This window comes from Baudoinia panamericana (genome assembly GCF_000338955.1).
Source record: "Baudoinia panamericana UAMH 10762 unplaced genomic scaffold BAUCOscaffold_3, whole genome shotgun sequence".
Classification (NCBI taxonomy): domain Eukaryota; kingdom Fungi; phylum Ascomycota; class Dothideomycetes; order Mycosphaerellales; family Teratosphaeriaceae; genus Baudoinia; species Baudoinia panamericana.
In genome coordinates, this window is record NW_006911259.1 from 240,972 (window position 1) to 267,865 (window position 26,894).

At 54.8% G+C, this 26,894-nt stretch overlaps 18 protein-coding genes across 18 annotated transcripts; 9 read left to right on the forward strand and 9 right to left on the reverse strand.

The window, feature by feature from the left end:
- Positions 1 to 137: 137 nt before the first annotated feature.
- On the reverse strand, positions 138 to 1,252 carry BAUCODRAFT_30942 (uncharacterized protein). The gene is made up of 3 exons (XM_007675294.1): positions 1,099 to 1,252; positions 731 to 1,035; positions 138 to 676 (listed from the first exon to the last, which is right to left on the reverse strand). Exons 1-3 carry the CDS (start codon positions 1,112 to 1,114, stop codon positions 608 to 610), a joined length of 390 nt encoding a protein of 129 aa, XP_007673484.1. The 5' UTR covers positions 1,115 to 1,252; the 3' UTR covers positions 138 to 607.
- Positions 1,253 to 1,284: 32 nt separating this feature from the next.
- BAUCODRAFT_119984 (uncharacterized protein) lies at positions 1,285 to 1,458 on the forward strand (the record flags this gene model as incomplete). The annotated part of the gene is made up of 1 exon (XM_007675688.1): positions 1,285 to 1,458. The coding sequence occupies one exon, from the start codon at positions 1,285 to 1,287 to the stop codon at positions 1,456 to 1,458; it is 174 nt and encodes a 57-aa protein (XP_007673878.1).
- Positions 1,459 to 1,634: 176 nt separating this feature from the next.
- BAUCODRAFT_30945 (uncharacterized protein) lies at positions 1,635 to 2,820 on the forward strand. Its single transcript, XM_007675295.1, has 3 exons — positions 1,635 to 1,883; positions 1,946 to 2,144; positions 2,199 to 2,820. The coding sequence occupies exons 1-3, from the start codon at positions 1,734 to 1,736 to the stop codon at positions 2,783 to 2,785; spliced, it is 936 nt and encodes a 311-aa protein (XP_007673485.1). The 5' UTR covers positions 1,635 to 1,733; the 3' UTR covers positions 2,786 to 2,820.
- A 233-nt stretch (positions 2,821 to 3,053) lies between these two features.
- BAUCODRAFT_30946 (uncharacterized protein) lies at positions 3,054 to 5,211 on the forward strand. The gene is made up of 3 exons (XM_007675296.1): positions 3,054 to 4,842; positions 4,894 to 5,090; positions 5,143 to 5,211. Exons 1-3 carry the CDS (start codon positions 3,230 to 3,232, stop codon positions 5,184 to 5,186), a joined length of 1,854 nt encoding a protein of 617 aa, XP_007673486.1. The 5' UTR covers positions 3,054 to 3,229; the 3' UTR covers positions 5,187 to 5,211.
- Positions 5,212 to 5,278: 67 nt separating this feature from the next.
- BAUCODRAFT_103075 (uncharacterized protein) lies at positions 5,279 to 5,980 on the forward strand (the record flags this gene model as incomplete). Its single annotated transcript, XM_007675689.1, has 4 exons — positions 5,279 to 5,577; positions 5,627 to 5,669; positions 5,731 to 5,762; positions 5,812 to 5,980. The coding sequence occupies exons 1-4, from the start codon at positions 5,453 to 5,455 to the stop codon at positions 5,978 to 5,980; spliced, it is 369 nt and encodes a 122-aa protein (XP_007673879.1). The 5' UTR covers positions 5,279 to 5,452.
- BAUCODRAFT_30949 (uncharacterized protein) lies at positions 5,981 to 6,828 on the forward strand. The gene is made up of 2 exons (XM_007675297.1): positions 5,981 to 6,029; positions 6,151 to 6,828. The coding sequence occupies exon 2, from the start codon at positions 6,460 to 6,462 to the stop codon at positions 6,745 to 6,747; it is 288 nt and encodes a 95-aa protein (XP_007673487.1). The 5' UTR covers positions 5,981 to 6,029; positions 6,151 to 6,459; the 3' UTR covers positions 6,748 to 6,828.
- Positions 6,829 to 7,005: 177 nt separating this feature from the next.
- On the reverse strand, positions 7,006 to 9,513 carry BAUCODRAFT_55091 (uncharacterized protein; the record flags this gene model as incomplete). The annotated part of the gene is made up of 1 exon (XM_007675485.1): positions 7,006 to 9,513. A coding segment is annotated over one exon (2,508 nt), but the record flags the coding sequence as incomplete, so codon positions are not given.
- Positions 9,514 to 9,912: 399 nt separating this feature from the next.
- Positions 9,913 to 11,356, forward strand: BAUCODRAFT_103080 (uncharacterized protein; the record flags this gene model as incomplete). Its single annotated transcript, XM_007675690.1, has 2 exons — positions 9,913 to 10,495; positions 10,595 to 11,356. Exons 1-2 carry the CDS (start codon positions 10,043 to 10,045, stop codon positions 11,354 to 11,356), a joined length of 1,215 nt encoding a protein of 404 aa, XP_007673880.1. The 5' UTR covers positions 9,913 to 10,042.
- Positions 11,357 to 12,069: 713 nt separating this feature from the next.
- Positions 12,070 to 13,128, reverse strand: BAUCODRAFT_64383 (uncharacterized protein; the record flags this gene model as incomplete). Its single annotated transcript, XM_007675503.1, has 1 exon — positions 12,070 to 13,128. A coding segment is annotated over one exon (1,059 nt), but the record flags the coding sequence as incomplete, so codon positions are not given.
- Positions 13,129 to 14,009: 881 nt separating this feature from the next.
- On the forward strand, positions 14,010 to 14,525 carry BAUCODRAFT_119992 (uncharacterized protein; the record flags this gene model as incomplete). Its single annotated transcript, XM_007675691.1, has 1 exon — positions 14,010 to 14,525. The coding sequence occupies one exon, from the start codon at positions 14,010 to 14,012 to the stop codon at positions 14,523 to 14,525; it is 516 nt and encodes a 171-aa protein (XP_007673881.1).
- Positions 14,526 to 14,579: 54 nt separating this feature from the next.
- BAUCODRAFT_377890 (uncharacterized protein) lies at positions 14,580 to 15,021 on the reverse strand. The gene has a single exon (XM_007675692.1). It carries the CDS (start codon positions 14,926 to 14,928, stop codon positions 14,635 to 14,637), a length of 294 nt encoding a protein of 97 aa, XP_007673882.1. The 5' UTR covers positions 14,929 to 15,021; the 3' UTR covers positions 14,580 to 14,634.
- Positions 15,022 to 15,639: 618 nt separating this feature from the next.
- BAUCODRAFT_30954 (uncharacterized protein) lies at positions 15,640 to 17,018 on the forward strand. Its single transcript, XM_007675298.1, has one exon. It carries the CDS (start codon positions 15,752 to 15,754, stop codon positions 16,550 to 16,552), a length of 801 nt encoding a protein of 266 aa, XP_007673488.1. The 5' UTR covers positions 15,640 to 15,751; the 3' UTR covers positions 16,553 to 17,018.
- Positions 17,019 to 17,955: 937 nt separating this feature from the next.
- On the reverse strand, positions 17,956 to 19,136 carry BAUCODRAFT_378039 (uncharacterized protein). Its single transcript, XM_007675693.1, has one exon. It carries the CDS (start codon positions 18,996 to 18,998, stop codon positions 18,174 to 18,176), a length of 825 nt encoding a protein of 274 aa, XP_007673883.1. The 5' UTR covers positions 18,999 to 19,136; the 3' UTR covers positions 17,956 to 18,173.
- Positions 19,137 to 20,990: 1,854 nt separating this feature from the next.
- On the reverse strand, positions 20,991 to 21,350 carry BAUCODRAFT_30957 (uncharacterized protein). Its single transcript, XM_007675299.1, has one exon. It carries the CDS (start codon positions 21,294 to 21,296, stop codon positions 21,033 to 21,035), a length of 264 nt encoding a protein of 87 aa, XP_007673489.1. The 5' UTR covers positions 21,297 to 21,350; the 3' UTR covers positions 20,991 to 21,032.
- A 67-nt stretch (positions 21,351 to 21,417) lies between these two features.
- BAUCODRAFT_119996 (uncharacterized protein) lies at positions 21,418 to 21,747 on the reverse strand (the record flags this gene model as incomplete). The annotated part of the gene is made up of 1 exon (XM_007675694.1): positions 21,418 to 21,747. The coding sequence occupies one exon, from the start codon at positions 21,745 to 21,747 to the stop codon at positions 21,418 to 21,420; it is 330 nt and encodes a 109-aa protein (XP_007673884.1).
- Positions 21,748 to 22,181: 434 nt separating this feature from the next.
- On the forward strand, positions 22,182 to 23,262 carry BAUCODRAFT_145733 (uncharacterized protein; the record flags this gene model as incomplete). The annotated part of the gene is made up of 3 exons (XM_007675695.1): positions 22,182 to 22,194; positions 22,251 to 22,526; positions 22,580 to 23,262. 3 exons carry the CDS (start codon positions 22,182 to 22,184, stop codon positions 23,260 to 23,262), a joined length of 972 nt encoding a protein of 323 aa, XP_007673885.1.
- Positions 23,263 to 23,624: 362 nt separating this feature from the next.
- On the reverse strand, positions 23,625 to 24,668 carry BAUCODRAFT_65852 (uncharacterized protein; the record flags this gene model as incomplete). Its single annotated transcript, XM_007675583.1, has 1 exon — positions 23,625 to 24,668. One exon carries the CDS (start codon positions 24,666 to 24,668, stop codon positions 23,625 to 23,627), a length of 1,044 nt encoding a protein of 347 aa, XP_007673773.1.
- A 1,861-nt stretch (positions 24,669 to 26,529) lies between these two features.
- BAUCODRAFT_30959 (uncharacterized protein) lies at positions 26,530 to 26,789 on the reverse strand. Its single transcript, XM_007675300.1, has one exon. It carries the CDS (start codon positions 26,725 to 26,727, stop codon positions 26,572 to 26,574), a length of 156 nt encoding a protein of 51 aa, XP_007673490.1. The 5' UTR covers positions 26,728 to 26,789; the 3' UTR covers positions 26,530 to 26,571.
- Between the last annotated feature and the right edge of the window lie 105 nt (positions 26,790 to 26,894).

The window sequence follows — 26,894 nt, forward strand, 5'->3', positions numbered from 1 at the left end:
CGATGAATCTCACTCTCGTTGTTGCTGTGTGGACACGTACTGTACTTTCTAAGAGCTTCTGAGAAGAAGATGAAGATGGGAAGGCGACCCCAGCTATATACGCGACTATTTACAGCACTAAGTATCTCTGTAAACATGCCATGACCAGTAGCAGAGAAGCTATTACCATAGGTGGTAAGCAAGCATACGACATGCCGATGACCTTGGGATTCATCCAATAACTTTATGTTGGATTGTCTTGATCACAATAACATAGCCTGTGCATAAGCTGCCCGGTCAAGACGTGAAGTGGGCGCTGCACCAACGCTTAGGAGATGTAGCGATTACGCCAGTTTGCTTGCACTGCAAGCTGACCCGCTACACCACTGCCAATGCTCATCGACATAGCTGGTTGGTATAGCGATTCAGCACATTCGTCATTGACTAGGAGGGTGTAGGCAAGATCAGAGTAGTTGGCGAAAACCCAAAGATAATGGCGCGACGTCAATACAGCACCACTGCGCTTGCGTCCTTGTGCGTCGAACAGCAGTGTAGCTAACCGAGCAACTCCTCATCTAACGTTCGAAAGGCGGGTCGATGCACGATAACAGCAAATGACTTCCCATCTCTATAGCTTAGCCTTGGTCTGGACCTTCTGGAGGATCGGCTCAATCTTCGTCGCCTTCATCATGTCGCCCTGAAGACCTCTGTTAGCGGAATTTGCGGCATCATCACCTCACCGACTACGCACCTGAAGCTTCAGCTTCCCGGTCATGAACATCTGTTGCGGCTTGCCCTTGCCAGAGACCAGCTTGGCAAAATCAACATCCTTCAACGATAATGTCACGACCGCCGTCTCTCCCTCCGGCGCCGTCTTATCTTTGCCCACTGATCCGGTCTTCTTCAGGTCAATGTACCAACTCTTCGTCTCATTCTTATCGTTCTTGAGAGTGAAACCGAAGATGAAGGGGGCTTGCTTCATAGCCGCCTTACGCTCCGCATCGTTTTTCAGTGCGTCGGCAATCAGGTCGAACGCCGCTGAGGAGGGCCAGGCATCTTCGAGGTGGGATGTCAGTCTTTGGCTTCGGCGAGATCGCTCCAATCGATATGCTTGCTAACCTTCCTTGAGAGACATTGTGATATGAAATTGCGCGAGGGAGACAGGTGTTGTTGTTGCTCGCCTTCGTCCTTCACCTAGGATATCGTGTCGTCGTAAGTCACGAGGGGTTTGGTAGAGCAATCAAAGGAGAAGATGACGAGACTCCAAGATCACATGCATTGAGAAAGCATACCGACACTGAGCGCATGACTTCACGCTGGAGCCGCGGCTGTGCCGAAGATAGAAGTCTGGGGAAGTGGAAGCCGGAAGCATGTGAAGAAGGATCCGTGCTTCGGGCAAGCCACGAGATCTCCGCATGTTGTGCGACGGCCAACGTGCCTCGCACCTACCAAGATCAACCATCAATCTGGCGCCTGTAGCCAACATAGAAGCGCTGGTGTTGCAGATGTCAACGAGAGCAACCAACTCACATGAATGTCTATCTACTGTAGCGAAATCGTAAAGCTCCGGTGTCGGCGGGCTTTTTTCAGTGCTTGCCCGGGGCGCCAGGCGAACATATATGGATTCATAAGTGTTATTTCCCTATCTGCGACAACCATTTCAGATCCAATATTGCTTTGCTGAGCATCTGGTACTCCCTTGTTGTCTCAAGCTTCTGGCACTTTTCACCTCCATTCCACTGACTTAGCCCGCAATGAACGGCCACATAGAACAGCCAGTCTCTGGCCCAAGGCGGCTACGACAGATGCTGTCCGATCCATCAAAGACTGTTGTAGCCCCTGGTGTATACGACGGCATCACCGCACGCTTGGCGCTCAACGCCGGCTTTGAATGCTTATACATGGTATGCGGGAGCTCGCCACCGCTGTGCTTGAGAGAACGCCAAGCGACTAACATGGCAGCCAGACAGGCGCAGGGACCAGCATGTCTCGACTAGGCATGGCGGACTTGGGACTCACGACGTTCACCGACATGCACCAGAATGCTGCTATGATCGCCTCGATCAACCCGGCTGTGCCTGTCATTGCGGACGCAGACACAGGATATGGCGGGCCGATCAATGTTGCGAATACGGTCAGGGCATATGCACGATCAGGCGTTGCTGGTATGCGAAAGTCCTCCCACAATCTTCACTAGCGGTTTGTGATGTATGTTTTAGGCCTCCACATCGAGGATCAAGTCCAGGAAAAGCGTTGCGGGCATCTGAGTGGCAAGCTACTTGTTCCACGAGAGGTGTACTACAACCGTCTACGATCCGCATGTAAAGCTCGAGATGATGGCGGACATGGTATTGTAATCATTGCCCGGACGGATGCACGCGCCGGCAAGGACGCGCAGGGCAACGGCGGCTTCGACGAAGCCGTTGAACGCATGAGGATGGCTGCCAAAATCGGCGTGGACGCCCTCTTCTTCGAGGCCATCCAATCTCAAGACGAGGCGAAGAAAGTCATCGAGTGTCTTCCGAATGGCGTTCCGGTACTACTGAACATGGTCCCTGGCGGTCGAACTCCGATCGTCACTAATGACGAGGCGAACAACCTAGGCTTCCGGATAGTCATCTGGCCGACGGTGGGCCTGGAAGCCGTTGTGCCTGCGGTGCAGAGCGCGCTGCAGACGCTGAAGAAGACAGGCAAATCACCTGAACATCAGAACATTGGACCTGGAGCATTGTTCGAGGTCTGCGGGTTAAAGGAGCTTATGGCGTTCGACGAAAGTGTCGGCGGTAGCGCATATAGCGATCTCTAACGTGCCGGATGCGTGGCTGTCACTTGACCAGCAACCACTCTTCTTTGATTTTACATGGCTCCTTAACCAGTGCAAGTGCGAGTGCATATGCGGAGGTCGTGTACCTGCGTTTGTGCACCTTGTGTTCCTATGGAGCTACCGGCAATAAACTGCTCGGCATAATCCGCATCTCGCTATATCCATGCCGAATGTGGAAATGACGCCGCCTTACATCCGCTGTCAGTTATAGTTCAGCATGCTGTGTGTGTTGCATCATTGTCGATCGCTTAATGCACTACAACGCCGCTTGATTGCAAGCTCATTGCAGAAAAGCGCATGGGGAAGCCGGTATACCCGTGCAGTGCCGTGGTGGGCGTAGAGGTAGGCTTTCGATATAATGCTTTTTTCGCGTCTCTCCTACACTACCTGTTCGCTCGCCTTCTCTTGTGTTCTTATGTTGGCAAGATGCAGTCTTTACTACAGTATCGCCGGTTCCGAACGGCGGCCAAGGCGCAATTGGAGAGAGATCGGGCGAAGTCGCAGGGACACCATATTTCGCCAGTGTCTGATGCCAGTGATGACAGCAAGATCGACTTAGAGAAGGGCGAAGACGATCATGCGCAACCACCGCCCATTGGGGTGAATCCGGGCGAGATAGACCCTAAAATCGGCCCGCCTATGCCTGACGAAGAACATGAGACGATGCAAGAGAACCAAAGACCTGGTGGATTCCTCGAGGAAACAGAAGAGACACTTCAAGAGGCCGATGAAGACGACGATGACGAGCTGGCTGGCCAGCACAGACTGTCGCGGCTAACAACCCAACAATCGGCGCGCACGAGGCTAGGGCAGGTTCTGACAGGCGTCAACATCCGCAAGCGAACGACGAAAGAAGGTGGCGAGGGCGATGTATTCGTTGTGGGCTTCGAAGGCGAGAACGACGCATTAAACCCGCATAACTGGAGCTACTGGTACCGCATACCCTGCACTTTACTTGTGGCTGCTATCGGCTGCGTGGTAGGTATTGCGAGCGCCATAGACAGCAGCGCTCTGCAGGCTGCAGCCCGAGACTTCGGCGTCTCGGAAGTTGTGGAGAGCATGGCCACCGGCCTGTTCCTCGTGGGCTTTGGCGCCGGTGCACTCCTTGCTGGACCTATCTCGGAGACCGTAGGCCGCAACCCAGTCTACATCGTTACACTTGTGGTGTACATGATTTTCATTATGGCTTCTGGCCTTGCGCCCAACATTGGCGCGCAGCTTGCGTTCCGTTTCCTTGCTGGCTTGTTCGGCAGCACGCCGTTAACCTGTGCTGGTGGATCCATTAGTGATCTTTGGAGCCCGCTGGAGCGTGTCTTCGCCTTTCCGATCTTCGCAAACGCTGCCTTCACTGGCCCTTTGCTTGGACCAGTAATGGGAGGCTACATCGTGCAGTTCTTGGATTGGAGATGGGTCGAGTGGATCACCCTCATCATTTCCGGACTAGTGCTAGCGCTTGTTGTGCTCTTCCAACCGGAGACGTACCCACCCATCCTGCTCAAGTGGAAAGCGAAGCACCTCCGGGCATTGGCGAACGACGACCGTTACCGCGCGGAAATCGAAGTCAGACAGGAATCTCTTTTCAGACGACTGAAGCGGGCCCTTTATCGGCCGTTCCTACTTACCTCTCGCGAACCAATCATCATTCTCATTGCTTTGTACCTTACTGTTATCTATATTGTCCTCTTCACCTTCCTTGACGGCTATACCTATGTCTTCACGGATACGTATGGCATTTCGGAAGGCTTGACGGGCATATGCTTCCTGGGGATCATAGTCGGCCTCTTCGGTGCCTCAGCACTTGTACCGTTGATCTACAAGTGGGCGAAACGGGATCTTCAAAAGATTAAAGAGGCCGGCGGCGAGAGATTGCCCCCTGAGTTCAGACTCTGGTACAGCATGCTTGGCGGCGCTTTCGCCATTCCCATCTCGCTGTTTTGGATGGGCTGGACGGCACGGCCGACCATCTCTATCTGGTCGCCGCTGGCTGCATCTGCGCTATTTGGGTACGGCATTCTCTGCGTGTTCATTACCAGCTATCAGTAAGTGCGCGTTCCGACCGTTCGGCGGAGGTCCATGCTAACTGGTGCAAGGTATATTATTGACGCATACGAGACGTATGCAGCCAGCGCGCTCGCTTCGATCACTTTAATAAGATACGTAGCCGCTGGCGGCATGGTCATTGTGGGCATTCCGTTCTACGAGAACATGGGTGTTGCGTACACCCTCACGATCTTAGCATGTTTGAGTGCGTTGCTTGTCCCGGTGCCGTATGTCTTCTACAAGTATGGTACGTGTAGCTTCCGAGCCCAGCTTGATTGTCTTGCTGCTAACACCACCAGGCCCATGGATCCGCACGAAGTCCAAATACGCGGTGAGGACTTAGTAAGCTAGCTTGATCTGTAGACTTGAATAACAGCGCCGGCGTTGGAGGCGCTTGTGTGAACGATGTAGAATAGTACATACAATTATAATCATTGACTGTACAGATGTCAGCATGTCACCCGTGTGAGCCAGGCGTAACTTCCCTCTTTGTCAGCTCGTTCGAGCCTGAGCGTCATAGCTTCATTTTGAACCGTTAGGCCTCGCCTTCTCGATTCCATTTTCCTCGTTCTTCTTCTTCCACATCAGAGCACGTCGAGGATCGCCATTATGCCCGCCTACAGCCTCGTGGTGCATCTTTACGCCAAGGACGATGCAGAATCTATTATGAAGCTCACAGCCAAGTTGCAAGAAGCTTCACAAGTGTACAGCAACGACAAGGAAACATTGAGCTGGTATGGCTATTCCCGGCTTCCCGTACAGCTCACGCTGATATCTGTATAGGTTTGTGATGCAGAGCCAGTCCGACAAACGTGCTTTCACCATTGTAATCGAGCAGAGCCTTCGTCATTTCACACCTTACATTGTGGGTCGCTGACAGTACGCAGATCGAGCGTTACGCAACGGAGTCAAGCCAGAAGTGAACGCTCTCCACCATGTTTCTCCCGTCTGCAGCTGATCTCTCTAAGGTACCATCTGGAGAATCCCTACTGGCAGACATTCGACAAATATGTAACTCCGCTACTTGACAAGCCAATGGATCTACGGCGATACCACGAGATCGATTCGAAGGACGAGGTACGAGTCGAGACCGATCCGGCGCTCTGGGAGCATGTGAAGAAGTATCAGAGCCAGTAATGCGCTTGACGCTCCATGCAGACTTGTAGGGACTCTCATTGTTGGGCCGGTATGTTTACCCATGGTCTCTGTACCACGAGATGTGAGCGGCAAACCTAAGATCGGTGCCCCGATGGATCAATCAATAGGGAGAATGCTCATACACTGGTACTGACTCTGGACACTGAAAGTTCATAATGAAGTCAAGTAAACGCATGTTGCCTGTGAGTCTTCAAAGCACGTGCACCATTCGCTCCTTCCGCATTTACAACTTCACACATACGTGCTTTCTGTTGCGAGCTCGGTCTTAGGTTTACCATTGGATTGGAGCATACAACAAATGACTTGGACATCTACTAAGTGCAGGACATGAATACGGCAGCTACCAAAACCAGGAGTCGGCAAGCTTGGCCGATGAAGTGTTGCTTTTAAGAGTATTTGTTTGACGGTAGCTTATGCAGCGCGGGACATCAGGTCTCGCACAAGCGATGAAATCTACAATGCTACCCACGCGAACCGAGAACGAAGAGTGTCCAGTCATGCTGCCACCTGCGCAGCCTCCATTTGTGGATAGCCCGACGGCCGTCAAGAACGGGCGACAATTGGCCTCAGTAGCCAATATCGTGCGCAGTCATCCGGCGGTAGCGTGGATTAATCGAGATATGAAGATGGACTTGGAGGATTCTTTATCAACAGTAATGGCAATCTTGTGTGGTCTAGCAGTCAAGATCAGTCGGAAGGAAAGCCTGGCGGGATGGTATCAATACGGCAGAAGCTGCGGTAATTGAATAAGATAATCGCAGTCGGCATGGTGTTCTATGATTCTCTACCCTGCAGGCAGGTGCCAGGACCAGCGGTGAGAGGGAGGGCGGCGCATAGCTGCGGACTGTGACGCAGCAGCTTCGTCGAACCCGTGTTGATTATCCCTCAGCTATGCTCCACGCTAAGTAGCAAACCAAGACGAAGAATCCTGCACGCTAAGAAACAACGCACCGCCCGTAAAACGACCCTCTCTCCCTCCTCTCCTCATCGCGTTCCAACTCCCGTACCCTCTCTTCCACTCTCGCGACTCCCTTCGCAAAGTCCTGCACACCAGCTCCAACGTCATCTATCTTGCTCTTTAAGCCGTCAATCTCGTAGTCCAGCTTGGCAATCAAAGTCTCGATCTCCTTCCCACCTTCTTCGAAACGGTCCTTCTGCGCCCTTAGCACGCCCTCACTATGCGTCTGTAGCACGTTGACGTGCTCGATGAACGGACCGTGCATGTCGGAAAGATGCTGCGTGTCACGGTCCGCTTGTTCGAGCAAGGAGTCAAGAGCGCGGAGTTGAGATTGCGTCCAAGGCGCGGCGGAGGTTTGAAGGCTATTCAGCGCTTGGCGGAGATTGTGGGCTTGTTTGGCTAAGAACTCTTGCTCGGCAAGTTGAGCTGTAGGATCATCGTAAAAGCCCTCGTCATCTTCGGTCACGTCAGGCCGGACGAGGACGCTGTCTTCCGCAAGACTGAAGCTAAGGTGGCGCGGGTATGCGTCGTTCGGGCGTTGCTCAGGCTGGGCTATATAGCTAAGGGAGATCGTGCGCTTGAGAAGGTTGCCAACGTCCTTTTCAGTCCCGGGACCGGTTGGTAAGATGTCGTCCAGATCTACACCATTATAGATAGATCCGGCAATAGAAGGCTCCGCGGTCCGGTCTCGCGACGTTCGCTCAGACGGCTGCGTAGACTCTCCTGGCTTGCCAGAGTCGCCACTGTCCTGCACTTGTTCTCGGTCGCCAAGCGAAGCAGGCATGAAGTTTTCCTTTGGATCGCCGACTGTTTGGGCGAAGGCCGTTGGATAGCTTGGTGGCGGCTGCTGCCCTCTCGTTGGTAATGCATCGGCACCATCCCGGCTGCGCTGCTCGTGCAATGCCTGGAGTCTGCTATCGAGCGTGGGCGACCTTGGACTGTTTGGACTGCTCAACGGGGAGCTATGTGCGCGGCGAAACAGCGGTCGCCGCTTAGAAGGGCCGTTCTCCTCGACTGGCGTTGTGGGTGATTCGTCCACTGATGGTTTCTGCTGATGTCCTTTTAAGCCGACTGCTCCCTTGATTTTGCCAAGGCCGCTCTTCGCTTCGTTTTTTAGGTCGGTGGCCCGCCTGAACACTTTGAACCTCGTTTCGTCGTCACTACTTTCGACGGGAGTTAGAGCTTCCTCAGGCACATCGCGCTCCACCGCGCTCATGGGCACACCATCTGCGGTGCTCTTCCGCGCCGTCCAAGTGAAGCCACCTTGGTCGTCATGCTTGAAGACCAGACCTTTGTGCGGTCGAGCATCGGACTCCGCACGCTCGCGACGCTGCGTCTCCTGCCTATGCTTCATAGGCTTGCCGCGCCACAGCCACTTGCATCGCTCGCCGTAGATCAATTCGACGAAGCGTTCGATATCACACGTCTCGATCTCGGCAAGACCGGCTCTATCTCTGCGCCCGACTGCGTCAGCGATCATCTCGCCACCTTTGCCGCTGAGCTCCGCGGCGGTGTTTTTAATAACTTTAGGCATGCTCCATCCCTCATGCTCTGCAGCCTTCTGCGTGGCTTTGTGCAGACGGTCCAGCGTTCGGCGGTCCAGACGGCGGCTGCGGGGCATACGTTGCTGCTTCTGAAAGTGGCTGATGCCTCGCTTCATGGCGTCGACATCGAACGGATCTTTTGCAACGGGCGCACCAACAGCATGCAGCCTGTTACGCGCGCCCATCAACAAGCCAAGCAACCCCGCGACGGTGGTCGGGCCAAGGATACCATCGTGAGGTTCGATACTGTACTGCTCGCTTCCTATGTCAACCCACCAGTCATTGATGGCTCTTTCGGTAACGTCGCATAGCAGACCGTCAGCGTAGTCTATCTCGAGCTTGTCGAAGAGCATCAGCGCTGACTGGCATAGCTTGACAAGCTCGATAACGGACTTGTAAAGCTCGTTTTTGTCCGAGGTACGGTAGAGCTGATGGAACTTTGCGACAGTCGATTGGGCAGGGTTGGCAAGGGTCAAGCCTACACGACCGGAGCATCCAAGCCGCTTGAGGTCCTCGTTGACGAAGAAGTCGAAGCGGTGTTTGCGCAGGTCACCGCCAGGTACGGGGATGACTGTGAGAGACGAAGGAAAGCCGGAGAGATTAGTGACCATCAGGATGCCAAGTGGAGTCTCTCGTCTTCGCGCATGATACTGATTCAACGCCTTGAAATATACACGCAAGCGTGGCGACCAATCATGCTCGTTCGTAGGAACACTGAGCACACCAGCTACGACAACATGCGATGGGTCTCCAGTATAGGTCGTGATTACGAAAGTAGGATGGGTGCGTGAAGTCGTCCATTGTTCCACGATGTAGCATTCGTAACCGTGAAGGTCCCGTCTCCGCTCCAGAACGGTGGTGGATGGATCCTCCTCCAGGTAACGGAAGGCGACCGGGTCGGTAAGTACGAAGCGCTGATGGCCAGGCTTCAGAACTGGTGCTTGAGCATCCGTGTCTTCAGGCGTCGCATCGACCCGCGGAGGCGTTCGGCGGGTACCAGATGGTGTGCCGCTATGAGGTGCGGTTGACGGCCGCTTGACTTCGGTATCCAACGGCTGCAACGGCACCTTAGGACCACCAGGCGAGGCTCTGGTGGCCATGTGTAATGTCAAAAACTTCTACAGCGCGCACATCATGCGGCTCAGACCTCATGCACTGGTGCACGGTTATGTGTTGCGATTGGAACGTCGTCCTTTCACGCTGCAACATGAGGCGCACATTGCATGTTCGCATGCGCAGGTGTATCGTCCATGCAGACACTTGATGATGGATGAATCTGTGAAGACCTACAAGACCTGTTCGTGGTACGGTCCGGATGTATGGTGTACATGTATGAGTGAATTCGAGCAAAGGAAAGGCCCGCGCCACATCTGGACGCCACAGGTCGTCAAGCTTCACACTGTACCGTATCTCAATCAACTATATGTACTATCAGCTCCGTCAGCGGCTGCGATCACAATAATCGAACGTGTAAATCCAATCGTGTATCACTAGAACAACCAGATTCCGTTCCGGTTGAAGTCAGCCACAGTCTGTAAGATGGAAGCCATCCTCGCCGCCCACGAAGCTCTGGAGTCCAAGTCCAACCTATCGAAAGCGCTCAGCGACGTGGATGCGCTCATATCGATGCTACAGACGGCACGCGATGATGTTTCGAATGGCTCGGACAAGCCAGTACTGCATATCGCGAAGCTGAAGAACCCACTAAAGCAGTCCTTTGACCGGATCGAGGATGATCTGAAGGAAGTCAACAAGGGCCTCAACCAGTATCAGAAGGCGCTGAAAGACAAGTTCAAGAGCTCAACATTGCCAACGGCTGGGGTAGGCGGCGAGAGTGGGCTGGGTAGTGCGGAGCAGAAAGGGCTCGTAGAGCGAGCGATCGCCATGCATTTGCTCAGAGAAGGCAAATTCGATGTAGCGAGCACCTTCGTCAAGGAGATAAATGCCGCTTCGGCCAACGAGACCTATCGTGAGGAGGACGACATGCAAGACGTCGTTAGAGGAACACCCAATCGATGGGTGGACGACTTCATAGAACAGGATGAGGACATGGAGGACGATGACGATCTGGACGAGGAGCTTTACGGCGAGCTGGCAAAAGGCCACTTGCAGAAGAAATTCGCCGACATGTACCACATTCTTGACGCTCTCCGCAACCAACATAACCTCACGCCCGCCATCGAGTGGGCGCGCAATCACAGCGCCGAACTCGAAAACCGCGGCTCGAACCTCGAATTCGAACTCAGCCGTCTCCGCTTTGTGGAACTATACACCTCCGCAACGTCTCAGGGCTCGTTCTCCGGCCCCCTGCAAGCTCTCGACTATGCCCGCACCACCTTCCCAAGCTTCAGCAACCGCTACATGCGAGAGACTTCTGCTCTGCTTGGCTCTCTCGCTTTCTCCCCCGATCTCGGCTCGTCACCGTACAAAACGCTCTTCCTCAACAGCACAGCGTGGGAGGACGTCAGTGCCTCCTTCTCATCGACATACCTAACCACCCTCTCTCTTCCGTCTCGCTCACCCCTCCATACCGCATGCACAGCCGGCACCATTGCACTACCAACTTTACTCAAAGTCGAACGCATAATTGCGGAGAGGCACGGGCAATGGACGAGCGTGAATGAGTTGCCGGTGGAGACCCCATTGCCATCCGGCTACCTTTTCCACTCCATCTTCGTTTGTCCGGTGAGTAAGGAGCAGACGACCGATGTGAATCCGCCCATGATGCTGCCGTGTGGGCACGTTATAGCGAAGGAAAGCTTGGAGGGTCATGCGAGGGGGAAGCATAGGGTGAAATGTCCTTATTGTCCGTTGGAAGCAAGGACGACGGAGGCGAAGAGGGTGTTTATCTGAGAACGTACGCAATTTAGCCGCTTACTGCAGCCACTCGTGGCCACAAGGGACAATGTACAGTCTCTACAAGCCTAGCCATCGGCACTTATCAGCAATGCTTCAAGCTCTTCTGGATTCAGCGTGCTCTTCCTCCGCCTGGGCCTGCCTTTGATCTTCGTCTTCTTCACCATAGGACTTGCAGCCAGCTTGCCAAGCGTGTCGTCGAGTTCCTCGTCCGCTGCACCATCCATGCCGTAGGACGCAACTTCAGCCGCCTTCGCTGTGACTAAGCCCGAGTCCGCGTATGATGGAGCCGCTAGATGCGAGTTATGGCTGGTGCGCATCACGACTGCTTCTTCGGCCTCGCATTGAGCTGCACGAAGCTTCTCGGCGACTGTCATGTGCGGCCCACTCTCGACGTTCCCATTGCACTCATCTTCAGCCTGTGGGGAGTCAAGGCTCATGTTCAGTCCTCTGCTCGTTTGCCTGGCAGAAGACACGGATACAGGCTTTCTGTGCGTTGATGGAAAGTCGAACAGCTCCGGCGGTTCGAGCACGTCGCGCTTTCGCTTCGGACTGGTTTTGCCCGATGAAGCTGGATGATTCGCACTCTCCATCATGATGCTCTGCTCGGTGACATCAGGCAATCTGATCTCACTCACACTTTCGCCCTCCACAAAACTCTGCTCAAGCTCAAGCTCTGGCACATTACTTCGCTGGCGTTGTGGCGAGACCAGGCCCATACCCATCCGGAGATCGTCAAGATTGATTGTGTCGCCGGTATCCACTCTCCGGCGCCAGCTCTCCATCATCAGCAGGACATCCTTCCACCTTGCCTCCATCCGCTCCCAGCCTTCACGTAAGCGAGCAATCTCCTCGTCGCGCACCTCGACTTCCTCCACATTCACGAAGCTTGGGTTACTGAGGATCGTTTTGAGCTCTGTCAGGGCACTTTCTACATCCGCGGCTAAAGTTTCGTATGAAGTTGGTAGTGCGTGCAGCATCTGGCCGTTGGTCTGCCTGCTGCCTTGGTCGCTACCCATACTGCCAACGGCACTGTCTGGATGTTTTGCATGATTGGCAGACACGCCAAGCAGCTCGCGCAGTGTCTCTAGCGCACCGCGCACGAGCGATATCAGGCTGTCATTCTCATCGCTCAGGCTTTGGCTTAGCTGAGTCAGGAACTCGGTCGTCTCTTGCTTTAAACTGTACGCCGGGTCGCGGAGGTCATGGACCGAAGCGTCGAAAGCTGGCTTGGCCCGCGCGCCACCTACAATGGTGATGCTCGGCGCCGTTACGCCAACCTTGTTGCCTCGTTGCTGGCCCTGGAGGTGCGTCTTTAGCCGCGCCAGCTCTGAATCTCGCTTACGGACATCATTCGCGCATTGCGTCTTCACCTGCGCGAGACTCGCCTTCAGCTTGCCCGCCTGATCTTGTAGACTCTTCATAGCTCGCTCGACCTTCTTACACTCCTCCTTCGCCGTGCGCTCTGCGGTGCGTGCCTGTACCGCATCTCGCGCCAAAGCCTCGCACTTCTCCTTCAACTTCTCAATCTCGGTGGTCTTTCGCGCATCCTCAGTTCGGAGAGCGCGGACGGTGTTCGCGACATGCTCGCGCTGCTCCTTGTTACGGTCTTCACGCAGTATGAGGTCGTGCACGAGGTTGATGATCTGCGCGCGGCTTTCTTTCGACGGCTTGACGAAGTCGATCGTTTCACTGTTGCGGAGTAGACCCCGCGCAAGCAGCAAGTTGTTCAAATATGTAGATGCGGTGCGAAGGCTTTCATGATCCATCTTGGCCAATACAAGGCTCTTTACAAGAGCTAGAAAGGTCAATGTTTAAGAAAGGCTGTGTTTACCAACAATTTCCCGAATGGGAGCAACCGGGCCACCGAATCAAAAGCTCCTCCATCAAATGGCCGACTGTCTGCCCCGCGTCCAAGAAACTGTTCGCATCTCGACCGAGGATGCAGGGTCACGCTTACGCAGGTACACCCACCACATTATTCGAAAACACATGGGTCAAGGCTACGCTGAGGTGATGTAACCCAGGTCTTACAGAGGACTAGGCCAGCGATGACAGCTCTGTCGGCCTAGTCGGTATGTCTTCATAGCGAGCATACACCGATAGCTTACATACAACTCTTGGCCCGGCCCCGCTGTATATGCCCGAAGAGCGGCTCCGCGGTGGGGAGGCGGTGAGAGCTCTGGCAATGGTAAACGTGAAGCCTTCTCTTTTCCTCTAGCCTATATCTCTACCCAGTCCCCCACTTCTTTCCTTGCCTTCCCTTCCTTCTTGATGAGCAAAAGACGCCAGACGCTTTCTACAGACCTTGAGAAAGATTCCAAGGCCGCAAAGATGAGCTACCAACCGCCCAAGCCCGTCTCGTGGGAAGGTAAGTCTTGCAACTCCTGTTTTGTATGAGCTCGAGAAGTGGACGCATCCATTGGTCCCAGAGGCTTCAAGGGGAGGCTGGCTACCCCCATTCGCATTGCCTCGTTCCGAGACCACCTACCTATAGCGGTTGATGCTGCTAAGAAGATGGAACGCTTGACTACGGTCCTGCACATCACTTGAGAGGGTGTACCTGATAGCTTGCGGGAGTTGGGCCGGGGAAAGCAACAACTCCTGTCAGAATGTTCACTAACACAAACGAATAGACGCCCAAGCCTGCATGGCCATCTACCATGACTGGGCGCACTCATACGACACCAAGAACTGGGACCAGCTTGCTACCGTCATTGCCCCTACCCTCCGCATCGACTACCGTTCTTTCCTCAACAAGCTGTGGGAAGCCATGCCGGCGGAAGAGTACTTGGCGATGGCCTCCGACCCTCGTGTGCTTGGCGACCCTCTCCTCATGACGCAGCACTTCTGCGGTGCCACCAAGTGGGAGAAGACGGGCGAGGATGAAATCACCGGCTACCACCAGCTGCGCGTGCCGCATCAGAAGTACACTGACAAGAGCCGCACAAAGGTCGCAGTCAAGGGCCATGCGCACAGCTACAACACCCACTGGTACAAGAGGATTGATGGCGTGTGGAAGTTTGCCGGTTTGAACCCGGATATTCTTTGGAGCGAGTACGACTTCGACAAGGTGTTCGAGGCGGGTCGCCACGATATGGGTGATAAGTCCGACCAGCAGGCTATGGGTGTGCCGCCGGAGGAGATGAAAAATGAGCTCAAGTAGATCGCACTGCGCTCACGAGCCGCTTTGGACACACTGTAGAGCGAGAACAATAAAAACAATCTATCCGAATGGTCGCAGACGATTTACCACGCAATATGACTTTTGAAACCTACAGATATGCGAGCGACGAGGCGTTGAAAGCTGGCGGCTGCTTCCAGCACCCCGGACCAACAATGCATCGTTGACAGCAGCCTCGACGTCGTTCCCCTAAGAGGGTGTTCCTATGGTTTGCGAAATCCAACAACTGCTGTCGTTCAGCATTGGACGAGTCCGCGAGCTTGAAGCGTGATGCCGCTGAGCTGCATCGTAGCAACGCTTCGCAGATGCATGGCACATTTCCTGGCGTCTCTGCATGTAGCCGCCAACGTACGGTGTGTTGGCACTTAGCCGGGGCCGAAGACATCGCAGGGAATCTTCATATGATGTTGACATGGCCGAATGTTACCGAGGGCATGCACCTTAGGCACATCGTGTTGAGCAAAGCACGCGCAGCACTTCAGTCCGCAGATAGAAGCGGGTTGTGATGAGTAGGATCGGTCCTTCCGCCTGCACCTTCGTGCATTGAGCGCTTCTACGTCTGATTCGCCATATGCATGAGATGCGGGTCGACTGCCCGAAGTGCTCTCTCAAAGCACGGTCCAGACTTCACACATCAGCCAATGATCGCATGTCCTTAGGCGCTTCCCAGGATACTTCTCCCACTTCACTCCACGCACACCACACGAGCGACTTGCCTTCGCGCTGTCTGCACCTTTCCAATAGTGGCTTTCACAGCATCTAGGAAAAGCCACCGGCCTCCGCACATGCGTGGCACCGCAGTAAGCTCAGCACACACCTCGACTGTGCGCTCCTTGCGCTGCCAGGGTGATAGACATAAAGATGGCCTGAGTCCATCCTTCGCTTTCCCCTCCTCTCTTCTCCAGCAAGCTGTCAATCTTCAAGAGCTATTCTTTGGTTTTACGTCTCCCGTTTTCTGTTTTTACCTTTTTTTACAGGCCTGGTGCCACATCGCTATACTACACACTCACTAATACAGCCCACACGCACGATCACCGATCATCCAGCAATATCAAAACCCTAAAATCATACCAAGAATTCCCCATTTAGCAGCAGCATTTTCTCGTCGCCGGTCGACGTAAAGCCTAGTAACCAGCTCTTCTTGCTCAATCAAACGATACCACCACTACCGTTTCCCCCACCAAGCCAAATATAACCCAACAATCGAAATGGCAGCCATCCAGCTTAACTTCACCCTCCGCACCTCCGCCAACTGCAAGACCGTCCACTTGCTCGGCTCCTGGGACAACTACGCCGGCCAGCTTCCCCTTTCCAAGGATGCCGCCAAGGTTGGTGGCTGGAAGGGCACCTTCCGCTTCCAGGGCAACACCTTGAAGCAGGGCCAGCGCTACTGGTACTACTACATCATCGACGGCTACCACGTCTCCCACGACCCGGCCCGCGAGGCCGTCACTGAGCCCACCACCGGCCGCAAGCTCAACGTCCTCGACATCCCCAAGGCCAACGGCGCCGCCGCCACCGAGGAGTCTGCCCGCGCCGCCGCCAAGGCCGCCCGCCACTCCCGCCGCATCAGCTCCGCCAATGTCCCAAAAGGCCGCGCTCTCTCGCCCTCCCAGATCAAGTCACCCAAGCCAGTGCGCCCGGGCGAGACCTCGCACATCCGCACGCACGCCGACGTTGAGAAGCTCGCCAGCAAGTTCGCCGAGGCCGAGATCTCCGACGAGGAGTCCGAGGAGGAGAGCGAGGAGGAGGACAGCGACGACGACTCCGATGTCCCATCCCTCACCAGCTCGCGCAGCAGCAACAGCTCCTCCCCATCCTCCGTCAGCTCCACCTCCTCCTGCTGCACATGCGAGCGCTACGGTATCACTCGTGCCGGCGCCCGCGTCAAGCTCGACTGCGGCGGTTCCCGCTGCGGCTACTCCGACGGCTCCGACTGCTCGTCCGAGTCCGAGGAGGAGAAGGTTGCGTGCCGCTCGCGCCGCCATGGCATCGTCGTCCGCAAGTGAACGCCTGCAGATAATGTCACGCAGTAGTGATCAAAACCGGAAACACAGGAGAGGACGACCTTGAATGGCTACCACACTCTTTCGATCCACATATTTTGGCTTCTCCACCAACCCTGAGGACCGTTCACACGCCGCTTTCAGCTGGTCTGTTAGTGGCTGTGCTACTGTGTCGCTCGCGCGCTGCGCTTATGCGGCTAATCTTCGACAAGTCGGGCACTCTGCAGTACTTGCGGAGCACGCTTTGTGGAGGAAGAGGAGAGCAGATGAGAGGGAGAGGAAGGAACCTGACAAGAGCGGGCACGTTGCTTGCACGTCAGCACGTCCATCCCAGCAGACGATAGAGTGGAGGAGGGAAGCTGTTCAGCTTGCCGCGCGTAGTACGTATGTCGCTGCTAGTCAAGTCAAGAAGCTGTTCAGCATCATTTCCACTTTGCGCTTTACTCTGATCTTGCATGAACCTGCGTGCAACGTTGTTAACGCGCCTTCCTCGCGCGGCCTACACCAAAGCCTTGTTTGCTAGTGTTGTTGAACTCCACCTACCTAGGTAAGTCTGTCTCTTGTCATCAAGCAATTCGTGTTACTTCGCACCGAAACCCTCCCAAATGACCGGTCTAGCGCTACCGGGTAACGGCATTCCAGTCAACAGCAGCTAATGCAAGCGTAAGTACTATGCCTGCATATCTACGACATTAGTAACTTGTCGACAAGCGGCAAACAGGTAAAATCCTCCATTTGATCTGACACCTCCAAGCTCAGTACTGACTGTCATACAGCTTGTTCAAGAATCAAAGCACCACCGACGACAAAGACTGCCGAACACGGTGTGCCAATGGAGACTTCAACCTGCCACTTCCTCACGCTGCCCTCGGAATTCCGGAATCACATTTACGACCTTGCCTTCGCCAGCTGCTACACCGAAAAGGTCGAGCTCGCTACCACCAGCGCGCCTTCGCCGGCTTTGCTGCTCACCTGTAAGCAAGTCCACGGAGAGGCGAATAGCCTATATGCTTGTGCAGGGGCGAACTACTGGAAGCGAAGCCATTTTGTCTTGCAATGGCGCCGGTCGGGGAAGGAACAAAAAAGCGATCGCGCCGCAATCCAAGCCATTCGTACTAGCGAACTTGAGCTGGTTTCCAAGCTTGCAATCACCTCCGAAAAGCCACCAAGTCGTTCTTTCAAGATAAAGTGGATCTTCGTAGGCGCTGGCGAATTCGCTGTTTATAATGGGCGTAACTATAACAGGAGACGAGGCAACGTGATGTGTCGAGCCACCGGTAGCGCAGCGAGCTGCAAATACCCTGGGCAGATGGCGCCACAGGAGTTCCTAGAGTGCAGGATCCCATCGCTGAAAGAGGCTCTACTCGGATGGGTGTACGGTAATTCACGTGCCGACAGCGGCTTGAACGCTGGTGTGGACCGAGATAAGTTCAACCGACACAATTGACGTGCTGGATGGAGGCAGGTGTCAGATTGCTGCAGTGTGCTGTTACTGCCCGTCGGCCTTGATTTCGACCGCAACCGTTGTCAAGTATTTTTGAGGAGCAAACAAACGATTCGAGAGGCTTTTTAGATGGTCGGATGAGCACATGCCGCTGTAAGTGATACTATCTTGCTGCTTCTGTCATTCATCAGCTCTCCTCACACCCACGAAACGATTCATCCGCTCATCTATCCTCCTCACCATCTCCTCAGTTTCTATCGCACTGTTCCCATACTCAGTGATGATATACGACAGCCCACCGACCTGCCGCGCTATTCGACGTGTTTGCACGCGACTTAGAACACTAAATAAGTTCTGCGCTTGTGGCTTCTTGGAAATCCACGCCAGCCGCTTCCAAAACGAATAGTGCGCGTATCGTGTCCGTTGAGCCCAGTATCTGTCGTCATCGTCATCCTCGTATCCACGTTCGTCTGCATAACGCGGTAACCGGTCATGATCCGTCCTTGACCGCGCATACGCCTTCTCCGGAGGCGAGTTGTATGGTGAATGCGCGTAAGGACTGATTGATCTACTACTCCGCCGCCTTTTCCGACGCTTCGTGCCTTCCTCTATGCCATGATCGCCAGGCTCAAGAAACGGCTTCTCGATATCCCTAAATTGCTTGATCAAGTGCTTGATCGCGTCGCTCATCGTCTTGATCGTGACATCGTCCAAGTCGAGGCCGTTGTCAAGTCTCGCGTACGTTCCACCTCGCTCAGCCAAGCGTTGCCGACGCTTGCAGACCTTTCTCATCACCTTCAGACTTGCCCTTTCCTCCTGTAACTCCGTCCGTAGATTTGTGAGGAAGGAGTGGACTTCGTGCGGAGCTTCGCCGAGCGTCATGATGTTCACCCAGAGCACGCGCAGGAACGTACCGACCGTGAAGGCGAAGGAGACGAAGCCAATGATGCCGCTTGTGAGGAAGAATGGCGATGTTGTTGATGTGCTGGAGACGACAACACCCATGATATCAGATCAAGGCGGTCGATCTTTGCTGTCGGTTTCCTGTCCGTGGAACCTAGCGCAGCCTGTGGCACGATGGAGACTGGATGAATGCATGGCGAATAATGTGGTTATTTACTCGTTAGCGTTGACGATTCAGATCAATGCCGCCATTAAACTTCAACCATGCCGCCATTGCCGAGGCTGGCGAGCAACGGCATTGGCTGGAAAGGACGACAGAGTACAGTAACATTGCATTGGCTATGAACACTGTCAGGAACACAACTTGTCATTGAGCTTCATGGCATCTGTGTGGTTAAGCTAGAGCTAGGCACTCCTTCGTGTATTACCGTACAGCACCGCCTACCGCTGTCCGACTTCACGCTCATAGCTCTTCCGCAAGCTCGCTGTACATTGTCCGAAGTTTTGAACGAGTAGAGATGTTTTTCAGTCCACTTGTGTGCTTCCCATCTTTCGATCACCGGAAAGGATCGCCGGTGATAGCATCCAGCGTCCATGATAGGCACTTGGTAGCGTCTGTGTATGAGCCTCCGTACGTCAGCCCGGCGCCCGGCCCACAATACCAGAGTATCGCGTCGAAAGCGTAGTCGCAGTCGCCTTCGTTCATCAGTGGAGCCGGATTGTTGGAAGGGCATGGGATGGCGCTGACGGCTAGTATGCCAGCATCGGTAGCGACGCTGCGAGGACCCTGGTCAGCTACGATCGGCCACCCGGCAAATGTCTTGCAGAAGCCTTCGAAGGCGCCGAGCGCTAAGACACCGCCTCACCGGCGCTGTTGCAATTCGGTGGCAGCTGACGAGGTACGATGGCGGGCACGGCAGTATCGTCGACGGACCCTATGGCCGGAAAATGCTCCTCACGCTTGTCGTACGTGTACAGACTGGTTGACAGCGATCGACGCGGAGTAAAGTCCAGCTGGGTCTGTCTGACAGTTGTACATATACTGCAAGCAGGATCCACCGACCTTTCCGTACTGGAAAAAGCCGGGCTCCACGTACTGGTTGGCCACGCTCGGACAGTAGCTAGCAAGCCAGAAGAAAGCGGCGTAGCAGTAGGATGCGTCCAGTATCTGGTACACACCGTTCCAGTTGTCGCAGTACTCGACTCCGAAGAAGCCGGCTGGTGTCTGGCCAGACAACAGGAGAGGGTCGATCTTCTTGCCATTGTTGGCATTGCAGAACTTCTGAGCCGCAGACAGGTAATCTGAGTATGATCCCTCTTGGACGTTTCCTCCTATGCACAGATGGAAAGTTGGTACGTCCCGACGCTGTACCAGCCCCTGAGTACTCGGACTCTTGGATACCATGCTGGACGGTGTCTCTGATAAAGCAACGTCCCACGTAAGGCACTTCTCCGTATCATTAAACATGCCCCCGTAAGTGTCGCCATTCGACGCGGGGCCGCACTGCCAAAGCACTGCCAGCAGGCCGAAGAAGCAGTCGCTCGACTGGAATATCTCAGCTCTGCTGTTACAGCCAGCATTGGGATGAGCCAAGGTCAGCGTGCCGTACTCGAATGACTGACTATAGCTAGAAGTCGAGCTGATGGTCTTGCCAGCATTCGCAGCGCAGAAGCTACGGACACCCTCCAACACCATGGACCAAGGTGCACCTGTAGAATTCGTGTAACACACCTCAACACCTTCACCCATGTCCAGAGGTGCAGAACTCGCTCCGCTCTCGTTGTCGTTGCGGCGATGCTGGCTTGTTGACAACGGATCATCAGATCGCTTCTTGGCTGTGCCGTCCGCAGGAGCCTCGCTCGCTGGCGGGTCGACCTGAATCATGAACCACACGCCGCTGGAGCCTGGAATGTAATTACCACCATGGGTATTTCCAGAATTGTCACCGCACTCAGCCAGCACACCCATGAAACCGGCGGAGCATCCGGACGTGTCAAGGCTCCATTGGCCAGTGTAAGAACTAGGATAGAAGACGTTGAGCCTGACGCTCCCTCCACTTCCCAGCGGAAATGTTTGCCTAGAGGGCACACAGCATATGTCAGCTCGTCCACGGGCAACATATTGTTTTCTGGCGCTTACCAGACGCTTCTAAGAGCGTGAGAACCAACGGCTGCGCCATTACAGAAGAAGTCGATGCCATTCACCGTAACGTCGGCTACCAATTCGGAAGCACCGTTACTGTAGCAGAAGTATCCCGTGTCGGCACGACTTACGAGAGAGCCGATGAAAGACGGTTGATCGGACTCGAGGGTCCGCTTCTTGGCCGTGCTACTTGGAACGTCGCTGGAGGGCGGATCCGTAATGACACTGTACCATATACCCTTGGCGTCGTCGAACATGACCCCACCCGTAGTGGTCTCTAGGTTCGGAGTGCAGGTAGCGAGTACATTCCGAAAGTTGTCCTCGCATTCACCAATGTCGAGCGCCCATTCCACGTTGAAGACGTTGGCGATGTCGGAGTTAAATGTGAGAAGCCTTACAGTGCTGCCAGTTGGGAGCACGTAGGTTGCCCTGCATCGCGGGACGAACAGTCAGCGAAGTCGAAGTCTCGAGCGTGTTCTGAGAGGCGGCGTACCAAACACTTCTCAGCAAGTGAGGCGTGGACGCTGCACCGCTGCAAAAGGGCAGGATGGCGTGTTGGAGAACGTCACGCATCTCCAGAGCATCAGCGTCATTGTAGCAGAAGTATAATGGGCTCTGGCGGGTCTCAAGCGAGCTGGTTGTGGGTAGCTGAGCAGTGGACTGGAACAGGCCGAGCAGGATGACGGCCAGCCAAACGAGTGGCGCCATCTTGCTTAACTCGGACTGTAGAATGGGTGGTTGCTTGATGGAAGCCTACACTGGTGTGATGATTGTTCCACAGACGTCGGAAGAGGTTGTGGTTTGAGAACGACTGCAAGACGGTGTTGAGAAGAACTCTGCGCTAGGTGGGCCAGAAGTCCAGTGAATGCGTGCTTAGGCAGTAGAGCTCGTGAATAACCGTCATCGGTCCTTCCGCATTTGATGTTTGCTTCACACATAGAGAAGGAACGGATGCCAAGCGCAGAGCGCTGGAGCCTAAGCTCTTGTCAACCCGAGCAAGAGACGCTACCACTCTTCACCGCGAACGCACCGCAATGGGCGAAGCAGGTCGGGGCGCGATGGTGGCCTGCGACGACTGAGTAGACATCTGTGATGTCCAGACAGTCGCCAGTTATAGTTGGACTGGGGACAAAGCGGCCACGATGCTTGTTCCAGGTTAGTGGCTCGACTGACCATTGTTCGTCAATACTGTTGACTGCAAGGCATACCAGCCGCATGGTCTCCTCCCAAGCAGAAGGTCCTCCTCGGACCGGATCGTGGCTTCAGATACTGGGACCAAAATGCAGGCCGCAGCCCAGCTTCTCCGATGGAGCCTCTCGTTCAGGACATCCTCCACACGCAAGAAGACTTCGACTTCAGTGACTTTGATTTGATCACGGATCGTTGGGCGTTGAGTCAGCTCCTACGTCTGTACGGCCGCTTTAGTGGGGAAGTCGACGACTTCGCCTTTCTCGCACAAGTCACCGGCAAGACCCTCATCTTCATCCGTAAGGAGTCTGACGTAGGAGAGGTTGTCGGCACTAGTGATTCCAGGTCAAAGGCTACCGTCTCACTTTCGAACGAGCCTACCTCGAGTGGCGTGCGGACTGTGCTTCAAGCGTAGCTCACTACGGCATTGTCGCATACAGCTTGGGTGCGCTCCGCATCCTGCTCCGACACAAAGTCAACGGATATCTGCCCGAAGTCGCTCCGGAAACCCTGGTCGAAACGCCTGGTGTCTCTAATGTCACCGTCAAAAGCCCACAAGAAAATGATAGCCACGTCAAAATCGTGACGGCAGGCTGTTGCGTCCCGCTGTCAGCACAATTGGACATCGTAACAGGACCAGTAGCCAAAGATCTCGGCAAGTACTTCGAGACCAATCCCAAGGAGCTGTGGTTGTCGCAAACACCTAACAGCATGCGCGCTCCCCTAACCTACGTCTATCGCAATAAGCTTTCGAAAATGCGAGCTTTTGTCGCCACAAGGGACATCGATACCCGTGATGCAAAGGCCGACGTTGCCGTGTGGGTTGACCGAAATCAGGAGGGTTTGCAAGCTTTCCGGAACGGGCTGTCAAGTCTACTTGAGCAGCTTCGCGCACAGAATGAGGCCCCCTGGACCACTGTGTTCATCATTGAGTACAAGAAGGGCGAAGAAGACGTCACCATCACCCCGGCAACAGCTGACGGCCTGCCAGTTCTGTCGCAGGAATCCTGCCAACGGTTGAGGCAGAAACCGTGAGCGAGAACAGACAGCCTCTAAAGTACGGCAGGGCTAGGGTCAGTACGTCAGCAGGAAGGAAACATGATGTGCAATAATGATGACTGTAGCTCGAAGAAACAATTGGCTGTTGAAATTGCTAGGCCACTGTACTGAAAATCGATACGCACCCCTACCCACTTGGAGGATTCACTTGTCCCTGGCTGTCGGATGGTAAGTCTTCTTGTGCACATTCCGACAAGCAACGGCCAACCCTTCCACCGTACTCCACCGTCGCCGAAACGCTCATGTCAAGCCAAGATCCAGATTGGGTATCACTCTCCAAGCCATCGCTCGAAATGCAAGATCAAGCCATCCAAGCCGTACGCCCACAAACGTACCGCTCATCGACCGCCGCAACTCAACATCCTCGTATGCAACCACGCCCAAAAGCGAATCCAGCCGCTCTGCGGAGCACTCGTTTTGCGTTCAGGAGCGCGCGGTGCCTTTTCCGACGTACCAGCCTCGACACCCTGTCTGGGCAAAGTCATGTGATGAGCCGGCCTGTAGTCCTCATAACTTCGTGACCGTAATTTCTCGTTATCATCCTCCGCATCCACAACCTTCTTCGACTTCTTTGGACCGCCACTTGCTGCGTGCTGTGCCCGTTGAGCCCTCAGGGACGCTTCTGACTTCCGCCTTTGCCTATCTCGCCTTCGCTCGTCCGTCTCCTTTCGCTTCGAACGCTCCTGCTCAAGCTTGCGATCTTTGTTCGCCTCTTTCTCCTGAAACTTCTGTCTCTCGGCGCGTATGCGCTCATCCCGCGTTTGCGGTTCTGAATCAGACTTTCGCGAGACGAAGCTGAAGGCTTTGTCGAAACTTGTGCGCGAAGATGACGGGTTTGCTTGGTCGAATGACCGGCTAGTGTCACCGCGCGCTCGGCCGAGCTTCGACTTGCTGGACTTGCCAGACCGAATGGACAGGTTGGTCTGAGAGTGACTCGTCAGCTTCGGCACCAGGCCGAGATCGTCTGCTGTATGCGACTGCGATAGCGGCGTCGGTAGGCCTGGAGCGGCGGAAGAGATTGACATGCTGCGGTTGCTTCGGTAGCCGTGACCAAGCCTGTACTCATCGTCAAAAATATCTGCTGCTTCGTCCGCGACCGACACGTTTGAGCTTCCTGCTGGTGGCGTGTATGGCCTCGGTGTCTGTCGCATAGGGTGTACAAACGGCTGATTTGCACGATACGAGCCGGAAGCGGTTGACATCTGCGAACCGACGCTAGTGGTGCGCGCATGCGTGCCTCGTCTTGCAGCAGGTGGTGATGTGAGGTCCGAGACCGACCTGGTGCCAAAGTCTTGGATACCGAGACCGGCTAAGCGGTCATTCTCAGTTACGGACTTTGTCAGATCGAGCCTGCCCTGATCCTCTTGCTTAGCAGCAGACATCTTGCGTAATGAAGACTTGAGCTTCGGCGTGGCGCTTGTTGATGACGTCGGAGACGCAATGGGAGTGGGCTCCTCATATGTCGCATACGGCGTGGTGAACTGAGAGTGCGCGCTGGACAGCGGAGACGAAGCGACTGGCAGCGAGGAGCCTGAACTGCCTCGCTTGTGAAGCTTCGCATGGCCAGAGACTGAACGGCGGGTAGGGGGCGAGAGCGCCGTGATAGATGAATAGGCGTTCATGCTGGTGTCCAGAGGGCGTAGGGTCGGTCGCGAATTTGCTAGGCCGCTGTTTCGTGGTAAACTTGACGATGAGTTTGCGCCAGCGCGATCCTCATCGTTGAGTGCCTTTGCGATTGAGATTGTCTGCTGCGGCTGAGGCCTGGAAGACTCTACACTGCTAAGGCTGGCGACCGGATTGGGAGGCGGATGGGATGAGATGGGGTGATGTCTGCTGCGCCCAGCGCCGCGCTGATGGTGATGCATGGCGCAGGCGAGGCCGGCTCGTCAGACACCAATGCAGACGGTGCGGAGAATGCTGGTCATGAAACGCACATCATGATGTCGAGTCTCAGGCGCAAGGCCACTCACAGCGTTTCAGGTCAAGACGGCCCTGCACTGAGCGAGCCGAAGGCGGGACGGCAGCGACCGGGTGGTTGTCAATTAATATCGGCGCGGGAAGAGATGTCAATCACAATGATGGATCGGTTGATCAGCGATCTTCACCCTCAACACTCCTTCGGACCTTGTCTGTGGGGCGAGATGGAGTCTTAAACATCCTTCACTACCTGTACGGCATACACCGCTTACCTGTACCATAATGCATGAAATGCGGCCGAAACCTTCCATCTCTCATAGCGCGCAGGTAGCTTTCGCCCGGGCTAGACTCCAACGCCACGGTTATGAACATGAACTTTCCTGCCATGCATGATGCTGACTCAACACTCCTTTGAGACGCGACAACAACAGCGCATTGTCACTGACGACGCTTGTCAACAACACCGGATGTAATAGTCATAGACGAGAAGTCCATTGCCTCATTGCGCGCACCACAACGGAGCGCCCGCAAGATACGCCAATTAATACTGCGTCATCCGAGCGCTATGCATATTCTCCGCTGATACAAATGTGTCTTTGCAAGTGGAGACTCGCCTAGCAGCACAGGATTAACGTTTACTAGCAGTCGGAAAGGCTGGGGTTTCTGTTCTCGGTTACCACCGCTCACGATGGCCGAAGACCTTTGTTGCAGTACGTTGGAGACTTTCGGGACGCTCGGGATTGCCATGCGAATGCGATCTCCGCTGCAATGTGGTTTGCAATCCGTGCTGCAGCTCAGATGCAGTAGCTCCCTCATCTAGATGGTCTCCGCGAAAGCTAGTCCATGGACGGATAACGCTGCCGCGCAAGACCCGTACGTCTCTGCCTGCAGTCCAGGCTTACGTGCCTTGTGCCTACGGTTTGTGAGGCGCTATTGCTACCAACGCCAATACCAATATTAATGCCGGTGCCGGCTGTTCCCTTTTACGCTCGATTTCACACAGTTAGGTCAGATTCGACGAAGCCTTCGTCCGCGTTCTGCAGCGGATCCACGCCGAGCAGCCGGTGCAAGAACTTCAGGTCCGCAAACGGCTACATCACTGTCCGGACCCCACTACATCGCATTTATCGACTTGAGCACTTCGTCCTCAGAGTGACCATGGCGCTCCTCGTCGAAGTCTCCACCGGCAGTCGTTCCATGGTCCACGAGATGGCCAGACCCATTATGCTCCTTAACGTAACCGAGTACCGACGTCCACACACATGAGCAATACCCGTCTGCGCCGCTTATGACCTTCGATACTACCTGTCTGCCGTCTGCGGAATTGATGACCGTTCGCACATCGTTGCAATCCACGCCGCTCATATGCTAGCCAAGGTTGATGTTAACCCCGAGTCGGCGTGCTTCTGCCACGAGAACGCGTTGATAGTCCGCTTGACGCAACATGCTAGGGCTTCGACTGTCAAACATGCAATGCTCGTAAGCGGGTCTGAAACGGTACGCTGACGACTCACTGCCACCCATACCCGGATTTCTCGCGGGTATACTAACTACCCGGTCGCACGCCGATGCGCTGTCCGTCCTCCCTCCGTAGGTCATGGTTGTCATCCTTAGCCACGCAGCCTCCGGGGTAAAGCTAATCCATCAAGCAGAAGGAATGCATGACGCAAGTGGCATTGGGCTCGGCCATA

What these genes read in the sequence shown, in the direction of transcription:
- BAUCODRAFT_30942 (XM_007675294.1), bottom strand. An exon ending in CCGGGAAGCTGAAGCTTCAG is followed by an intron (nt 677 to 730) that starts GTGCGTAGTCGG and finishes AGAGGTCTTCAG; the next exon opens with GGCGACATGATGAAGGCGAC.
- BAUCODRAFT_30945 (XM_007675295.1), top strand. Translation starts at nt 1,734, where the DNA reads ATGAACGGCCACATAGAACAGCCAGTCTCTGGCCCAAGGCGGCTACGA. An exon ending in GCTTTGAATGCTTATACATG is followed by an intron (nt 1,884 to 1,945) that starts GTATGCGGGAGC and finishes CATGGCAGCCAG; the next exon opens with ACAGGCGCAGGGACCAGCAT. An exon ending in TGCACGATCAGGCGTTGCTG is followed by an intron (nt 2,145 to 2,198) that starts GTATGCGAAAGT and finishes TGTATGTTTTAG; the next exon opens with GCCTCCACATCGAGGATCAA.
- BAUCODRAFT_30946 (XM_007675296.1), top strand. Translation starts at nt 3,230, where the DNA reads ATGCAGTCTTTACTACAGTATCGCCGGTTCCGAACGGCGGCCAAGGCG. An exon ending in GTGTTCATTACCAGCTATCA is followed by an intron (nt 4,843 to 4,893) that starts GTAAGTGCGCGT and finishes AACTGGTGCAAG; the next exon opens with GTATATTATTGACGCATACG. An exon ending in GTATGTCTTCTACAAGTATG is followed by an intron (nt 5,091 to 5,142) that starts GTACGTGTAGCT and finishes TAACACCACCAG; the next exon opens with GCCCATGGATCCGCACGAAG.
- BAUCODRAFT_30949 (XM_007675297.1), top strand. Translation starts at nt 6,460, where the DNA reads ATGCTACCCACGCGAACCGAGAACGAAGAGTGTCCAGTCATGCTGCCA.
- BAUCODRAFT_377890 (XM_007675692.1), bottom strand. Translation starts at nt 14,928, where the DNA reads ATGTCTTCGGCCCCGGCTAAGTGCCAACACACCGTACGTTGGCGGCTA.
- BAUCODRAFT_30954 (XM_007675298.1), top strand. Translation starts at nt 15,752, where the DNA reads ATGGCAGCCATCCAGCTTAACTTCACCCTCCGCACCTCCGCCAACTGC.
- BAUCODRAFT_378039 (XM_007675693.1), bottom strand. Translation starts at nt 18,998, where the DNA reads ATGGGTGTTGTCGTCTCCAGCACATCAACAACATCGCCATTCTTCCTC.
- BAUCODRAFT_30957 (XM_007675299.1), bottom strand. Translation starts at nt 21,296, where the DNA reads ATGTTCGACGACGCCAAGGGTATATGGTACAGTGTCATTACGGATCCG.
- BAUCODRAFT_30959 (XM_007675300.1), bottom strand. Translation starts at nt 26,727, where the DNA reads ATGGGTGGCAGTGAGTCGTCAGCGTACCGTTTCAGACCCGCTTACGAG.